The 17,702-nt window shown below is 42.6% G+C and overlaps 1 protein-coding gene across 1 annotated transcript in view; it reads left to right on the top strand.

Moving 5' to 3' along the window:
* The first annotated feature begins 502 nt into the window (after positions 1-502).
* Positions 503-17,702, top strand: part of LOC126281483 (zwei Ig domain protein zig-8-like) — a 1,171,655-nt gene continuing 1,154,455 nt past the window's right edge. Inside the window, exon 1 of the mRNA XM_049980479.1 lies at positions 503-1,230. Within this exon, the coding sequence (XP_049836436.1) occupies positions 1,107-1,230 (124 nt within the window). The 5' untranslated portion in view covers positions 503-1,106. The remainder of the gene's footprint in view (positions 1,231-17,702) is intronic.

Genomic DNA, 17,702 nt, shown 5'->3' with positions numbered 1-17,702 from the left:
TCGGTTCTAGAGTAATATATTCGTCCAATGAATACCCTATTATCATCTGCATTTCTTCTTGGTGTAGCAATTTTAATGGCCAGTGGTGTATATACCCTTTCTAGCAGGACTGCTAGAACCGCTAATTTGAAAACTACGACATACAGTTTAAATCTGCCAGGAAGCTTCATCTTGTACCCTGTTTCGAACTAAAGATGCGCACGCTGAACAATAATGGTTTGGATTTCATTTCAACTCAGTAGCAGTCATATTTGTGCAGCACGTTACTTGCATACCCGCCAAACTATTCAGTACCCGTGCAAGTGGCGCCTATCAGGGTGTGCAGCGAGGAGTGAATGGGCCGCAGGGCGCGGACGCCGGGCGTCGATGCCAGCCCGGGTGGCGACGGCGTCGGCGGCGGCGGCCCACCTGCACTGAGCGAGGTCAGGAGAGGCCGCGAGCGCCCGCGGCCGCCACCCGCGGCGCCACCGTCGCGCCGCGGCGGTCCGCCCGCACGCCGCCCAGTCTGCTGCCAGACGCCGAAGCGAACGCATCGCGCCGCGTGACCGCACTCGTCACGCCGCTCATCTGCGCTCAGTCTCGCGTTTACAGTCGCTGTCACGGTTGACGCACGTGTCTAACGCCGTCACAGACCTCTGGTAGTCCATCGGTTGTCCAGTGTCCGTGAGGCAGCCCGAGTTAACGTGCACGTGCAGATAATAGTATCTGCCTCTGCCCCGCCCACCGAGTGCTGTGTTCGTGTATATACAGTGGCGAACGACATCGCCACTGCGACATCAAGGAGCATGAGTAATTCCTTTCTATAACACCTACATACATCCATCATAAACTACACACATCCATTATTTGGTACTTACCTCGAACATCTAAAGACGAAACTAAAAAATTCTCCCTGATACATTCTCGCGTTCCTACGAGAGGCAACACGTCAGACTTTAGCTCCTAAGCATTTTCAGTGATTTTCTATCAAACGCTGAAACTTCAGAACACTGAACATCGTCATCTCCCACCTCAATACAACAGTCTAAGCATCACCCTTAACCAGTGTGTTTTCTCGCAATGGCAACCGATCAGGGTTGAGTGCAGTGTCACCTTCGACCTTCCGAATGGAGACAACTGCCTTGGCGCATACTGGTGGAGATCACCTCCGACGTAGACCCTCTACGGTGCTCAAGATGGCTGTAGCGGCGCCTCTACTGCTGCTTCTGCTGGCCAACATCGCACCCTACGGTGAGCAACTACCAATGCGTTCAATTCAGTACATTAGTCGGCCTTTTATGATACCTTAGAGAAAACAGAAACACCAGACTCCCAGCAATCTTAAAAGATATTTAGTCGCAGGTGACCTGTGGTGACCTTCTTCACCCGTACAAGTTGCCGCAACGGTAGCTTGTCCTGATGATGAGTGGTTGATGCTTGGTTTACTCTTTGTATCGAAAGATTATCTTGAACAGAATGGAATTATGGCACCCTTATCGGTATATGTTTTCATATTTACACAGAGAATCTCTTTTGCTTCTGTGTTTAAGAGAGTCGTCACACTGTTTCTCCATAACCGCTTACGACCGACAATATGGCGGCCTGTCACTCTACGACACACCTAGTAAACAAAGTTGACTAGCGGTTCAGTTGACCAACAGATTCCAAACTACAGGTCCACAAATCGACTGCAATGTATGTCCTAGGAGAGTGCGAAAACAAACTCAAAGCAGCAGAAATCGAGTGAATCAAGCTCTCCAAATCTTCGTGAGATTATTGCATTAAGAAGCAGTAAATATGTTGAATGTGTAATGATCCCATTTCTGCCAGCTTATGTTAAAGTATAATTAAGTTTCAGAGAGTTACTGTGGTTTCCTTCATTGTGTTATGAAAATGGAAATATTGGGATACAGCTGTTGTATGTGATTTCTTACCTAGATCTCATTCATATATGCACTATCGGTTCTCAGTGGAGTAGCGAGCTCCGGTTTAACGTAACGTGTTTGTCATTGTATGAGACGAAGTCTGGGTGGATGTGTTGTACTGTGATGAAAAAACTACTGAACTGTCGCCATACATACGTTCGATCTACAAGGCTCAAGCAAATAATGGTTTATGTCTCTCTCTAACAATCACCACAATTCATTGTAGCTGTAAGAAATACTAATCCTTAAACGTTGTTATTTGTCGATCCTGCCACATATGATCTTCCTATTAATAAAGCACTGTTCTTACAAACACAAATGTTGACAGTCAGCCCCTTCCCTGCTATTACGTAAGCCGTTACTATTTCTACTTTGGCAATCTCCTTGAAGTCTAAGCGTGTTGTCAAGGTAATCTGGGAAACATTGATTAACAATGAAACTTCCTGGCAGATTAAAACAGTGTGCCGGACCGAGACTCGAACTCGGGACCTTTGCCTTTCGTGGGCAAGTGCTCTATCAACTGAGGTACCCAACATGACTCACACCCCGTCCTCACAGCTCTAATTCCGCCAGTACCTTGTCTCCTACCAGCAAAACCTCACAGAAGCTCTCCTTCGAGTCTCGGTCCGGCACACAGTTTTAATCTGCTAGTAAGTTTCATATCAGCGCACACTCCACTGTAGAATGAAAATTTCATTCTATTGCTTAACAATGTTGACAGCGATTGCCATCGCTAAAATCGACACTATCATTTTCATTGAAGTGAAAGCAATGTTTTCGACATCTACATTCCAAACGAGATGTTACAGTAACTAATGTCCTTAGTTTTATCTAGAACTTTGTCATTTTCGCACATAAATTGTGGTTTTCCACATTACAGCAGAAGCTAATTCAGCTGCTTACCACAACTCCCTATAGATAATAGACAACAAAGAAATATGTCTATTGGGACTTACAAATGAAATAATCGTTATTTTAGTTTTCTCTCTCATGCTACCTCCTGCTACTGGCTACGACTGAGTGAGGATGCGAAAACTGTTTTGAACTGTTACGTTTCTTTGTATGTGTCTCACACACTCAAGCGAAAACATTTCCGACTTGCACTCATTCCACCTCCACTCAAAACACCTTTGATCTAACCAACACTGACAAGCGAGCCTGCAGCTTTTTGCGCCAACATTCCTGGAATCGGACCAAGCTGGTAACGATGAGATTACTACGCTGTGAAAATGTGGAGCGCCCAGTGTTTTGTCAGATAACAGGATTACATGACCTTTTGTAGTGTCATTAGCGAATTTAACTTTGGGTTTTTCACAAAAATCACCTCGATAACTTTCCAGTATATATGCAGATAGAAAGTATTCCAGTTTAGTGTCGTGTTGGAACCCTTTGGCTTTTATTTTACTAACTTTTACCTCTTAGGTAATGTTTTGGAGGGAAACTGTGGTATTATGTAAGTACACTGGTTATTTTCAGGGATATGCAGCATTTGATCGTACCTTACTGAAAAATGACGTAGCACCGATTATATGAAAGTGAACCCAATTACAGCGAAATCGATATCAACATGCAACAAGTATTACATTCGTAAACTGATTCGGCACGTGCTACCACAGGACCAAAACAATCTGATGTTTAATCTAAATTTTCTACGTCAGTAAGTTTAGGGTACTGGTTATCAAACAAATAATCGAAGACGTTGGATGTAATTTCTAATCTGAGAAGAAGAGACTGATACAAGAGATCATGTCGTGACGTATAGCATGGAACGTGTTAGAAGAATTACGATCCAGTCATAAAAAAGTTTTAGTAAAAATTTCTAATGTACACCTTGCCTAACAGTGCATTATGTCCTCCTGAGTGGACCGCCGGTTGGTTGTACCTTCTTTTAAAAATATGAAACAATTTAGACTGCATCTATTAATAACGAGGTGTTGTGCATTGCAGTTACCAAAACCGACAGAATTACCTGACATCATTGTTTCTAGCTTCTTATTATGTACAGTATGTTGGAGTAGGTATTAAGGAGACTGGTTTTAATGGTGAAAGCCATACCACAAACGATTATTGAAATCTCCACATCTTATTGTTCAGAAGTGACTACTTCCAAATCCTACAATATTTTCTACGGTAATGGCTGACTGCCACGCGGAATGTTGTTGCACTGGCTTCAGCTATTAAGACATAAATTTATTGTTTTTAATGCTACGTATTTCCTGAAGTCGTTGTATTTATATTTTCTACAAATTTTCTTCTTTTGGCAGGTACATTGTCGCACAAGCAAAACACTTAATTTTTGTGGGGCTGCGAGAAGATACAGAAATGTGCTCTTACGCGTAAGCTGCAGGGCGCTAGAAGTAAAGATTGTTTTAATGGTTCAAATATGTATTTTAAATTATTGGGCTAATGAGTTATTGTACATCATGTGACAACTCCCCAAGTGTACTCCAAAACGTGTTTAGTTTTAGAAATTAGTAACATCAAATTTAATGTATGCAGTTTATTTTTGAGACTTCTGATGAAAACATGGAATGTATGTGATAGAGTTTTGAGTGAGTATGGCATCTCTTTATCACAGATTATGTGGAATGTCGATTCTGATAGTAGGCAGGATACCTCGAAATCGACAAAGTGAAATAAAATCGTAAAATGAAAACAGTGCGGTCAGAGTAATCAGTGAAGTCTGACGACAGAACGGTTTTCTAAGTTAGTTATCCAGAAGGCAGGAGCACGTAATACATCGAAGCTTTGCGTCGCTCCTTGACACATGATTGGATTGTGTAAACGGGGCGGCTGTTGAAAAGCAGGATCTGGGTTCGAGACCCGTTCAAGCACACAGTTTCGACGGGACACATACAAGTAACTAATCGAGTTTTCATTTTTATGCACTGCATTTTATATTTGTATCGAATTTTCCTCGGAGGTTGACCTAACAACGTACAGTGATCGGATGAACGACTGTAGCCGATGTTGCACGAACAGCGCTTTGGGTTGCAACCACAGCGCTTTGATGATTGGTTGCGTCTTATTACTTGACTGTGATTTTGTCCTATACGTCAGGACTGTACCAGAAATATATCTTTCAATAGCCTGTTAATTTGTAGCGAATCTGATGCTACATAAAAAAAAGCTTGAGTACATTCCATTTAAAAGTATGAAACCTAGAGAGACGTGGACCAAATTTGTAAGACGGTATGCATTGTTATCCAGTAAAATTGTTACTAATACAGAAATACGTCAGCGATCAACGAAAAAGTATGTCATATCGTGTTATATTCTTACAATTAGTTCTACACGAAAGAAGCATACCATGCTCTTCGGAAAGACCGTTCATCCGATCACGAAACATTGAAAATTCAAAGTACTGTACTGAATCAACGCTCTTCCTTCGAAGTAGTAACGGAGTAATCTTCAGAGAAAATGTTCTGACGCTTCAACAGCATATACGGCTTCTTCAACTGAGTACCGTGAGGACAGAAACTGAAAATTTGTGGTAGCAATTTGAATTTCGTTGTGATTGTGAATTACATATGAAAAATTAATAAGGCCTGAGGAAACGGCTTCTCTAAAGACAATAGACTCCGTAGAATCTGGCTGCTATTCTTGTTTTATTCTGAGGATTACTTTTATAGGAAACTAACTTTACACCTTCATGGAAGCAAGTTTTATATCCAGTAAAAGTTCTGAAGCCTTGGTAGCTGACTGTACATTATATACATATAAAAAGCAGCTATCATTTTCTGAAGAAATGAACAATAATCTTATTACTTGATAGCGGACATGATTTGGTGTTGTGAAACACGTTTCTGGAATATCGACTTCCAGTTACTATACCTATAAGTATGTTAGCAGCAAACTTTTTAAACTAATGGTATATACATGTAAGAAGATAAAAAAGTTGTGTTCATTGTAACTTAACGTTTCCTTGGCATAAGTCACTGCACACGAACGTTCGCGTTGCCTATAGAAACTAAATGTACTCGAACATCTTATGTGATGTTCAGATAGGTTTTGGCATTTTTTCTCATGGCTAGTAAGTGCTTTTACTGCAGCACATTGTCTTATACTTCATACTTGGTTTTACTATACATTTATGAACGGATCAGTGTAAAAGACACAGGCTATCCGCAGGACTATAAGAACGCATAACTGACAGGGCGTAAGTGACATGTTCTTACGAGTCATCTGAAATTTAAGAAAACCGGAGAAGTGCTAGTAGGACTCCCACTCTGAGGGTTCCGCACGAACTTAATTTTGTACATGGATAACATTGATTATGTGTGTCTCCATGGCATGAAGGAAGTCTTTCTATAGAACGACAACTTACATGCCCCTAACCCACTCTACGTATCCAGCCGGGGAGTGCTACAATTTAGCGTGGAATCCGAACGACGTGAGATTTTGGCCGAACCCGCAGGTGACAGGTGAAGGGTAGGTTAAAACGGAGATTGAAAAAAATCCGTTGGTCCTACCTACATTCGATCCCACGACCTCTCGGTTTCTAGCCATTTTCTGTACTGCCAGACCACCAGGGCCGACATGCAGACAGGCTGTTCAGAAGACGTAAGGAAAGCTTGTGAGGATGTTGCAGGTTAGCTTGTGCTTGGATGTAACTGTTAAGAAAATAATTCGATACGTTACACCGCTTTCGATTTAATTAGCACTGAAGTTGGCGAATCAGGCCGTTGCGAGCGCAAATTCAGGTACTTATACCCGCTAAAGTGCGATATTGCACAGACGTGCGTTGGTACATGAATTTCTACTCAAATGCTCATTACAGTCAAATTGTGCCGTTTTCAGGAGGGATAAAGGTAGGCGAGCAAAAGCTACGTTTCTTAGATTTAAGGAAACCAAACGAAGAACACATGAAATGTATCCGCAGTTGCGAATGAAAATTTGTACCGCACCGCAACTCTAATCCGGATTTCCCTCTTATTGCGAGCGGTCACCTTATCACGAACACCATTCACGGCCAAGCCCAAGTTTCCACATGTCATCAACCGTGTGTCTACTTCCTGCACTAGTATATACCGTATGTGTATTCCTGTACAGGGGAGGCGTTTTAAATAAAAGTCGCTTGACGTGTTTATCCACCGACACCGGACAATCCTAATGGTAAAGCGACTCTTCGCGATAAGCGAGAAATACGAGTTACGATCCCGATCGGGCACAAATTTTTATTGTAAGCACTTCATTATACAGCTGATGGTTATCGATCTTCGCAAATGCTAATAGATTTTCGGCATTTCATAACGTCTGTACCTGCCGCAGTACATCGTATTCCGCCCCTATTTAAAGCAACAGAAGAAAGTCTGAAACAAACTACAATTCTTTCTTCACGTATGTGAGATTTACTTCCAAAACTTCACCCACTTGAATGAAGCGTCAAAGGTGTTTTAATTTCATTTATGTAATTATTGGCGGGCGGAGTAGCCGAGCGGCTCTAGGCGCTACAGTCTGGGCCTCGCGACCGCTACGGTCGCAGGTTCGAATCCTGCCTCGGGCATGGATGTGTGTGATGTCATTAGGTTAGTTAGGTTTAAGTAGCTCTAAGTTCTAGGGGACTTATGACCTCAGAAGTTAAGTCCCATAGCGCTCAGGGCCATTTGAGCCATTTTGTAATTATTGACCGAATTCAGCAACTTAAAATGCTGTCTTAATCTATTCATTGCACTGAAGGGTTAACAGAGCAAGTGAAGTAATGAAGTTAGTGTGTATCTCTCGCAATGCACAAATTATCCGGTTTGTACTCGTCAAATATTTGAGAATAAGAGCACTTAGGAACTTCCAGCAAACTTAATGCGTAATTTAAAAAAAAAAAAAAAAATGGCTCTGAGCACTATGGGACTTAACATTTGAGGTCATCAGTCCCCTAGAACTTAGAAATACTTAAACCGAACTAACCTAAGGACATCACACACATCCATGTCCGAGGCAGGATTCGAACCTGCGACCCTAGCACTATATTATCGTAAACGCAGAACATGTTTCATGCCCCTATCTCGGGCAGGTTGCTTGAATTTGCGCGTGCAACGACCTGATTGGCTAACGTTAATGCTACTTAATTCGGTAACGGTCAACATATTGACTTTTTTTCTTGACTCAGTCTATCGTGTAGTTCCCTTAAAATTCCTTCAGACTGTTTCTGACCACCCGGTACAGTAAGTTCATCTGTAGGTTTTGAGTTTGGGAGACTCAAAACATGTGACACATATGACCGTATTTTTTGATTTCATTACCTTTTGAAGCTTACCTTTTTCACACCACCAAGGGCCTTAGTCCTTATGTGTCATATTTTTCAGCTTGATACCTACATCCTTTCTTGTCAACAAGTGGCCGTAACTGACGAACACAAAGACGGAAAACACATGGCAAAAAAACATTTTTATTTGGTATAACTGAAAATTAACAATTTTATAATTTTTCTTTTACTTTTGCGGTGAAAGTTGCTTTCTGCCAAATTCTATGACCCTAGGTCAACGGGAAGTAGCCTATGGGTTTTGGTGAGCGAATTAGCGCTTACCAAAATATGTGACATAAATGGCCATATCTCTTGATTGGATTGACTTAGAAGCTTGACTAGAAGCTTAAACTGACTCCAGCATCAAGAGACATTAGACATAATCGCCTGATGTAAATTTCAATCTGATACCTCTGCCATTTCCTGAACAAGAGGTGTCCAAACTGTCCGAAAGACAGACAGTCAGACAAGAGTGATTCCAATCGGGTTCCTTTTTTGCTGTCTGGGGTACGAAAGGCTAAAATTAAATAATATCATAAACTCTCGACAATGATTAAACGACAACCGTGGAGGTAGATCGTAAAACGACATTCATTTGCACGCCTTCTGTTCTCTGTCAGTGTCAGTAGCGTTCAGGGTGTTACATTTTTTATATGGTGAGTGGTACCTTTGAGAAGAACTCATCCGCTGTCTTCTCCTTTTCTAGTCCTATCCGAGCTTGGGCCACGTTTCCAGTATCTTCGTAGTCGACTGGACGTTAAACCCTAATATTCCTCCCCTATTTAATGCAACAGAAGAATATGTGGAACAAACTATAATTCTTTCTTCACGTATGTGAGATTTACTTCCAAAACTTCACCCACTTGAATGAAGCGTCAAAGGTGTTTTAATTCCATTTTTACTTTACCGTAGGCAATGTCGGCATTAAAGTATTGAAATAATAGCCTCATAGTATGACACCTAATTATAAAGACTTCTTCCAGACACTCGTTAAAAGTACAATTTATGCGTATGTTCGTATTTATATATTAATTTTTTCAACTTTTTTAAGTATTGGAGAGAGCCTCTTTCACAGTGTTCAATGTAAACGGCGGCACAATAAAACGACGCTTTGATCGAGTACAAGGTAATAAATACCCGTTCAGAAAGGTGTGTATTAAGATTATATAATTCGTAAGGAGCACCACGTGCCCGCACTATATTCATCGCGTGGCTAGAACGTCAGAGGAAACTTCAGCAATACATTCGTGAGTAGTGTAATTAGAGACTCCTATTTACAAGGGAAGGAACCAAGCTCGAACGACTGAATGCAAATGAAAATTATTTCCAAACACGGAAGGTGCCTTTAAAGAATCGAAGCCCCACTTTCAAAGCGGCTTGGAATTCCTGAGAGCAGATGAGTCAGTGAATTAAATATTTTACATTAGCATGCCAAAAACTTTGTAGCAAAGAAATAATGAAACAGAACGTCGTGACTTATGCTGAAGTTAATCGTACTGCATGAACTTCGAAAATCACTTTTATGTTCATTACTCTGTGTGTGTGTGTGTGTGTGTGTGTGTGTGTGTGTGTGTGTGTGTGTGTGTGTGTGTGTGTGTGTGTGTTTTTCAGCGAGGAAAGTATCCAAACGCTTTTAAATTACGGGCCGGCCATGGTGGCCGAGCTGTACTTAGCGCTTCAGTCCGGAACTGCGCGACTGCTACGGTCGCAGGTTCGAATCCTGCCTCCGGCATGGATGTGTGTGATGTTCTTAGGTTAGTTAGGTTTAAGTAGTTCTAAGTTCTAGAGGACTAATGACCTCAAATGTTAAGTCCCATAGTGCTCAGAGCCATTTTTTTTAAATTAGGCATTAAGTTTGCTGGAAGTCCCTAAGTGCTCTTATTCTCAAATATTTGACGAGTACAAACCGGATAATTTGTGTATTGCGAGAGATACACACTAACTTCAGTACTTCACTTGCTCTGTTAACCCTTCAGTGCAATGAATAGATTAAGACAGCATTTTAAGTTACTGAATACGGTCAATAATTACAAAATGGGTCAAATGGCCATGAACGCTGTGGGACTTAGCTTCTGAGGTCATAAGTCCCCTAGAACTTAGAGCTACTTAAACCTAACTAACCTAATGACATCACACACATCTGTGCCCGAGGCAGGATTCGAACCTGCGACAATAGCGGTCGCGAGGCTCCAGAATGTAGCGCCTAGAGCCGCTCAGCTACTCCGGCCGCCAATAATTACATAAATTATTGAAAATAAAGTGCTTGTTGTTATTGAAATCCGATAGATAGGCAACATGCAACTGGATCTTGGTGATCAGGTGAACCTTTTTGCTTTTTACTAATACAGCTATTCTAAAAAAACGTTGTAAGTGCATAGCTGAGGGTACTTATCACTGGAATGCATGTGATGGTTTCTCTTGTTTGCAATGAGAGCAGAAAGAAATAATACTGGATCCATACGGAGCTAGTCTAATCTTGTCTTCTGGGTCCTTATGGGAGCGATACTTTGGGAGCCGAAGTATACTTCCTAATTTCCCAATAAATGACGGTTTTTGAGTGAGTGTAACAAACGTGAGACCACTAGTTGAGCCTTTCCTTTCATACGTTCAAAATCCCTCTCTTGTCCAATGTATGGGACTTGAGATAAGGTAACCTTCAAATATAGATTGTTCTTAAATCTAAAATTTCTACGACGAGTGATCTAATGGTGGCAGAACCGACACATCTCTGTATTCATCATATGGATTTGCAGCTCCACCAAAATTTCTCATCATCATCGTTTGGTTGCAGATGACAAGCTTCCTGTAGTAAATAATACACAAGTGGTCCTGAAAAATCATGCACACCAAGTATCAAGGTATTAACAAAAAGAAACGAATTATTGTTTGAACCAAACATCCACAAAATTTTTGTAATCATGTAGTAAAAATGTTCACATTACAGATTTAATAAAACGGGAAGCCACTGATGAAGGCACAATCGTGTTGAAACATGTTGTAAAAACGGTGTTTTTTTATATATATGTAACTGGCCGACCTTACATCCTACATCTCTGTATAATGAAATTGTTCGTATTCAGTTTTAGTCGTCAGAAATAGGTTACTTCGCTTACAACTGACGTGATGACGGCGATGTTGCTGTGTGGCATGGATACCACGAGACGCTCAAAGCGTTAGATTCCATGCTGATCCATGCGTCAGACACAACTCACAACGACTGCTGAGATCTGGATGCTAGGCTCTCAGATCCCTCTCGATGTTCAACAGTACTTACTTAAGTAGCTTATGGGGTCGCGTAAGCAAATCAAATCGTTTTAATAATACTCAATTACGGGGCCACTATAAACAAAGTATTGGAGCGTCGTTTTGCTGAGGGTGATTTACTCGATCACCCCCAGTACCTGTAGCATTCTGTGATTCAAGCCAGGAAACTCATTTAAATTATTTACCAGCCCAACCATGTCATGATGGCAAGTGGCACTCCGAGCCTCGCGTGGTTTTCAATACAATTATCTCATTTCTTCAGCGTCTACTTATGTGTGCCGTGATTCATCAGTCGGGCTGACCTGTTACAATGATCCGTGCATCCCTCTTTGATGTTTTGTGCTATTGTCTGTGATGTCTGAGGTATGACAGGCAGAGGCGACGACAACCGCAGCTTTAGACACTGTGATAATTCTCACATTCAATAGCCAGAGAGTCTGGGTTTAAATTACAAATTTCCAAGCCTCTGGTTCCTGAGACCTAAAGTTCGCAAATATTATTGTTCTTCTGCCGCGGTTGAACCAACCATCAAAATGGGACCTAACTCAAAAATCAATGTTAATACTGAAAGGGTAACTATTTAAATTCTTCTTGGGGCACTAAATTTACATCTTTATGTCTAAACACAAATAATGTATACAACAGTTCCATCAATCTACATGAATATCTATTTTAAAGAACAAACTTTACCATCAAACAATAATTATCTCTCCCTACGACAGATAACACATTTTAAATCAACAGAGATTCGCATTGCAACAAATTCGATTTTGGTGCATCATATTTACCACATTATTCTACAGATTGAAACTCCTGTCATGGAAATAACTTGGTGGATATATTGTGATCCAACAATTACAATCAATGTGTCTCGTAGTACTTCTCTATCTTTTCCTTAACCGAGAATCAGCTGCCATTGCTAGTGGATTTGTGATGCAGGGGCATGCCGTGCGGCGTGAACCAAGGCTTCACACCATGGTTCAGTACAGCATAGTCGCATATTTGAAGCATCCAGCGCTCTCTTGCGTGTTATTGCCGCACATCGCAGTGGCTCGTGACACAACTCTCTCTCAGCGGAGACCCGAGCCTGGGCAGTCTCTGCTGGCTGCGGCCGCGTGTGTTATGGCACGGCTCACACACCCTGTGCTATCCAGCTTTCGGCGGGCAGGTGACGTAATGGCAGTGATCCACCGCATTGCGTTGATTGCCAGCAAGCTGCCTCACAAGGGCCGATGCTTCCCCGATGTGGTGGCGGCTTCATATCCCCGTGGTTTCAGGGCACACTGTGACAAAAAAATATAACAGCCCCACGGCGATGGAGCTGCGATGTCAACGGAAGTGACTTTAGTGTGCAATGGATAGTTGTTTCTATGCTTCCAAACAGTGCTTGCTTTGGCTTTGTTACAGTATGTGATCAAAAGTCTCCGGACACATACGTCTTTCGTATTAGGTGCATTGTGCTGCCACATACTGCCAGGTACTCCATATCGGTGACCACAGTACTCATTAGACATCGTGAGAGAGCAGAATGGGGCGCTCCGCGGAACTCACGGACTTCGAACATGGTCAGGTAATTGGGTGCCACTTGTGTTACACCCCTGTGCGCGAGATTTCCACACTCCTGAACATCCCTAGGTCCACTGTTTCCGATGTGATAGTGAAGTGGAAACTTGAAGGGATACGTACAGTACAAAGGCGTACAGGCCGACCTTGTCTGTTGACTAACAGAGACCGCTCACAGTTGAAGAGGGTCGTAATATGTAATACGCAGACATCTATCCTATCACTCAGGATCCACTGCAAGTACTGTGACAAGTAGTTGGCAGGTGAGAAAACTTGGATTCCGTGGTCGAGTGGCTGCTCATAAGCCACACATCAAGCCGGTAAATGCTAGATGACGCCTCGCTTGGTGTAAGGATCGTAAACATTGGACGATTGAACATTGAAAAACGTTGTGTGGAGCGACGAATCACGTTACATAATGTGTCAATCCGATGGCAGGGTGTAGATATGGCAAATGCCCAGTGAACATCATCTTTTAGCAAGTGTAGTGCCAACGGTAAAATACGGAGGCGGTGGTGTTAAGGTGTGGTCGTGCTTTTCATGGAGGGAGCTGGAAACCCTTATTGTTTTGCGTGGCAGCATCACAGCACAGGCCTACATTGATGTTTTAAGCACCTTTGTGCTTCCCACTATTGAAGAGCAATAAGGGGCTGGCGATTGCATCTTTCAACGCGATCGAACACCTGCCCATAAAGCACGGCCTTTGGCGGAGTAGTTACTGGACAATAACAATAACATACCTGTATCGGCCTGCACAGAGCTCTGATCGGAATCCACCTTTGGGATGTTTTGGAACGCCGACTTCGTGCCGGGCATTATCGACCGACATCGATACCTCTCCCCAGTGCAGCACTCCGTCTCTCCGTCTTCTCATACGTTCTTCATATTCGTTCCGGCGCTTGTGGTTACGCCAGAGCAAGTATGGAAATGAAGTCCCATGCGTCTTGACAGTGGATAGGGGAATGATGTGGGAGACCTGCACTGCCGTACTAGGCAACTTCCTAATGGAGGTGGTTTGCCATTGCCTTCCTCCGACCGTGATGGGGATGAATGATGATGATGATGAAGACAATACAACACCCAGTCATCTCGGGGCAGGTGAAAATCCCTGACCCCGCCGGGTATCGAACCCGAGATCCCGTGCTCTGGAAGCGAGAATGCTAAGAATGCTACCGTAAGATCACGAGCTGCGGACAGAACAGTTATAGTGTGAGTATTTTTCGCTCCGATCAAGCAAAAGCTAGTTTATCACAGATCTCATTTTTCATGATGTATTTTCTCAACTATGTGCCGTACAGTTAAGTAATTTTGAATGTACTCTCAGCATTACAGAAACTATTCGTTCAAATTAATAATAACTGGTAGGGAACGACAGAATTAATGTATTTCGATAAGGACCATAGGGCTGAAGTAATATTTTGTTGGTGGCGCTGACGTAAGCTGGTTTGTCGGTGTCGCTGATTATTAGTTGTACTGAGATTCAAAGCTGCTTTGTGTGCGGACGGTTGGCTCCAATGTCTTCATGGAAACACACCGATCCAGCGCGATCGGGCTCTAGGCTATTTCAATATTGCTGAGGGAATAGATGTATCGGCCTAGTAACACAGGTCAGCCGACTTCATGTGTCTGGATTTCTTCCTCTAGGGGCATACGAAGCAGATGGAGTACGAAAATGTTGTAGAAACAGAACAAGACCTCATCACTAGAACTGCCTTCAGTGCTGCTACCATTGCGGATATGCCACGAATCTTCAAGTGGACAAGACTGTCAATGGTCTAACGATGTACTGCGTGCATACAGGCCAATAGTCGCGCATTGAAGCAGTCCCTATCGTGCCACTGATGTAATTAGCGGCCGGCCGCGGTGGTTTCGCGGTTCTAGGCGCGCAGTCCGGAACAGTGCGACTGCTACGGTCGCAGGTTCGAATCCTGCCTCGGGCATGGATGTTTGTGATGTCCTTAGGTCAATTAGGTTTAAGTAGTTCTCAGTTCTATGGGACTGATGACCACAGCAGTTGAGTCCCATAGTGCTCAGAGCCATTTTTTTTTTTTTTTGTAATTAGCGAGGGAAAGTCCCTCCTGTTCAATCGTATCTAGCATTGGGAACTGCAGTTAGAGACCACTGTTCTGCCGTTCTCTACCTCCTGTATTTGAACGAATAGTTTCGGAACACCAGGTTTTGTTTCCGTGTGACGAGGGCCCCCCGTCGGGTAGACCGCTCCCCTGGTGCAAGTCTTTCGATTTGACACCACTTCGGCAACTTTCTGATTAGGACAACACAACACCCAGTCCCTGAGCGGGGAAAATCTCCGACCCAGCCGGGAATAGAACCGGGGCCCTTAGGATTGACAACTCGTCGCACTGACCACTCAGTTACCGGCGGCGGACGGTATATGGTTACTGTCTGCAAAATGTGTAGCGAAGGAGTTAGTGTTAAAGAAGTGATAAATTAGATCGTACTTACTACAGAAAATGTACAAAGAGGTAGTTTATTCCTTTCATTGTTTCATGTCAATTTTTATACGATATATTGAAGATCAGATTTTTGTTGCCACTCTAATTCATTACACAGACTACCTGCAAACGTGGTTGTGAACCATTAGTCATAAACCGTGACTGGTATAGCCGTTTAGTAATACAGATTTTTCCTCTAGAAGTTAGTGTGTGTATTGTATGATTCTGTATAATTGACATACTTCAAAATATTTCAACGACTGACTCAGAAGCTTTTTTCGGGTGCTACGAATTTGGTGGTATGTATAATTGCTGCCTGGATCCACGTTGACAGTAAACTATTGGTGGTACCAACCTGCAATTAATAATTGACTTTGATTCCCATCGCTTGTTAGGCTTTTTTGAATGCTCTTTCGTTCCTTGAAGCTCGCCACTGATATTCCTTGAAGAGTGCCTCGGGTCTGGTGGATGTGAAGGCCGGCGAGATCTTAATAAATTGAGTTCCGGACCCCCAAGCCTCATTTAAATTCAAACCTCCTTCTCTGTTTATTAGATTGCCTGACGTCTTTGTTTCGAAGGACTCCATAATCATGCTGTACCAGGATCTAGGCGTATTTAATTTTATGATTTCATTCAAGGCAGTGTCTCAACGATCTGAGTACACATTTACTCGGAACGCTATTCATAGGTGTAATTCTGCGAACTGAAAGTGCCTTTGAGGCGAAGGGTGATGGCTGGAGGCGTGGAGACAGACGCCAATGTTCCTAGGTTTCTCGGTCAGTGTTCCTAGGTGTTCTCAGGACTCTGTGACCTAGGGATCCTTCTGGTCTTTTTTAAACTATCAGGTCCAGGTAAGGTAGATGGAACCCTTTTCCAAGTTCCATCGTGAATTTCAGTTACGATGGATAGAGCGTAATTGATCCAGGAACTTTTTAAAAGTTTTCCTATGCACACTGACGTCTACGTCTCTGAAAAACAAAACAGCGTCAAATGACGTAGTGGGCGTTGTGAATATAAGACAGCGACAAATAGCGATGAGACAAACAATAATTCACAGTCTTTTAGGAGCCCAGACAGAGCGCACAAATAACAGCAAAGCTAGCAGGACTTGAAGATAGCGGCTGGATCGGTTGTCACAATATGGTACGTAAAATGTAAACAACTGCTTGACAGAACACCAGAAAATACACCGTTAATCAATCACGCCGAGAAAACCCGAGAGACCACTGTATTATGTATTCATTACCTTGAATTTACTCTGTCATATTTTATGTATAATTTAATGTTCTACTTCATTTTTAATTAATTTTACTTGCTTTACGAATACTACTCTTTGCGACTTTGTGTAGCCCAACGAACTTGCTAGTGCTCGGTAATAGCCTCGACCTTGTACGCCCACGAATTTTTCAGCTAAATATAAAGCGTGTCATCTGCAGTAAGTGACCTTATATGGCGAACGCTCTGTAAAAAGTTGCCTGTCACCTACAGTAGACGATAAAGCGTATGCAACAACAAAGGGCGCTGCGTTTTCGCAGTCGTTTGCGTTCGGACATCGCGCTGTCTAAGTTGTAAATGATGCTGGATTATACAACTTGCGTAACCTCCAACCTTTGCCTCTGACCTTTCAGCGTACAATAGAACCTATTAGGTCAGGATGTCACACAAGGGTCACAACGTATCCAGCGCAGAATTGCCCTTCATGTCATGCCTAGCGTGCCTTGCACTGTCGGAAGGGAGATAATCTTGCAATGATACAGGTTTCGTGTAGTAACCTCGATTTCGAGTATTTGAGATTTACGGGGATGAACGCTAATATACGTAGATTTATTTATTTCTATTCGAAGCGTGCCTAAAAAATATCCAAACTGATGCTCACAGAGTTAAGTACCCGTGGACTAAAGATTTAACGATCTGTAGCTACGGAGCGTGGATTCTTCTCAGCCGTATGCGGCATCTCTGGTGAATCAGTGTTGCCATGGCCATCATTATCGTGCTATTATTTTATTTTTCAGTAAATATGAGATGTGTAATAATAGAACAACGAATAGTCGTGAAGTTTTACATGGAAACGGCTACTAAAACCTGTTTGTAATTCAGAGAAGTGTATGGCGAAGACCGTTTGTCACGTACGCTAGATTTTGAATGGTTCAAGCCATCCCAAAGTAGTGGAGGAGACGCTGAAGATAACTGTGGGACGCCTTTCAGCATCAAGAAAGGATGGAAATATAGAAAAGTGGGTAATCTGATTCGATCTGACCTTCGGTCGAGTATTCGATC

Source organism: Schistocerca gregaria, chromosome 7 (assembly GCF_023897955.1).
Source record: "Schistocerca gregaria isolate iqSchGreg1 chromosome 7, iqSchGreg1.2, whole genome shotgun sequence".
Lineage (NCBI taxonomy): Eukaryota > Metazoa > Arthropoda > Insecta > Orthoptera > Acrididae > Schistocerca > Schistocerca gregaria.
This window is presented reverse-complemented; position numbering and strand designations above follow the sequence as displayed.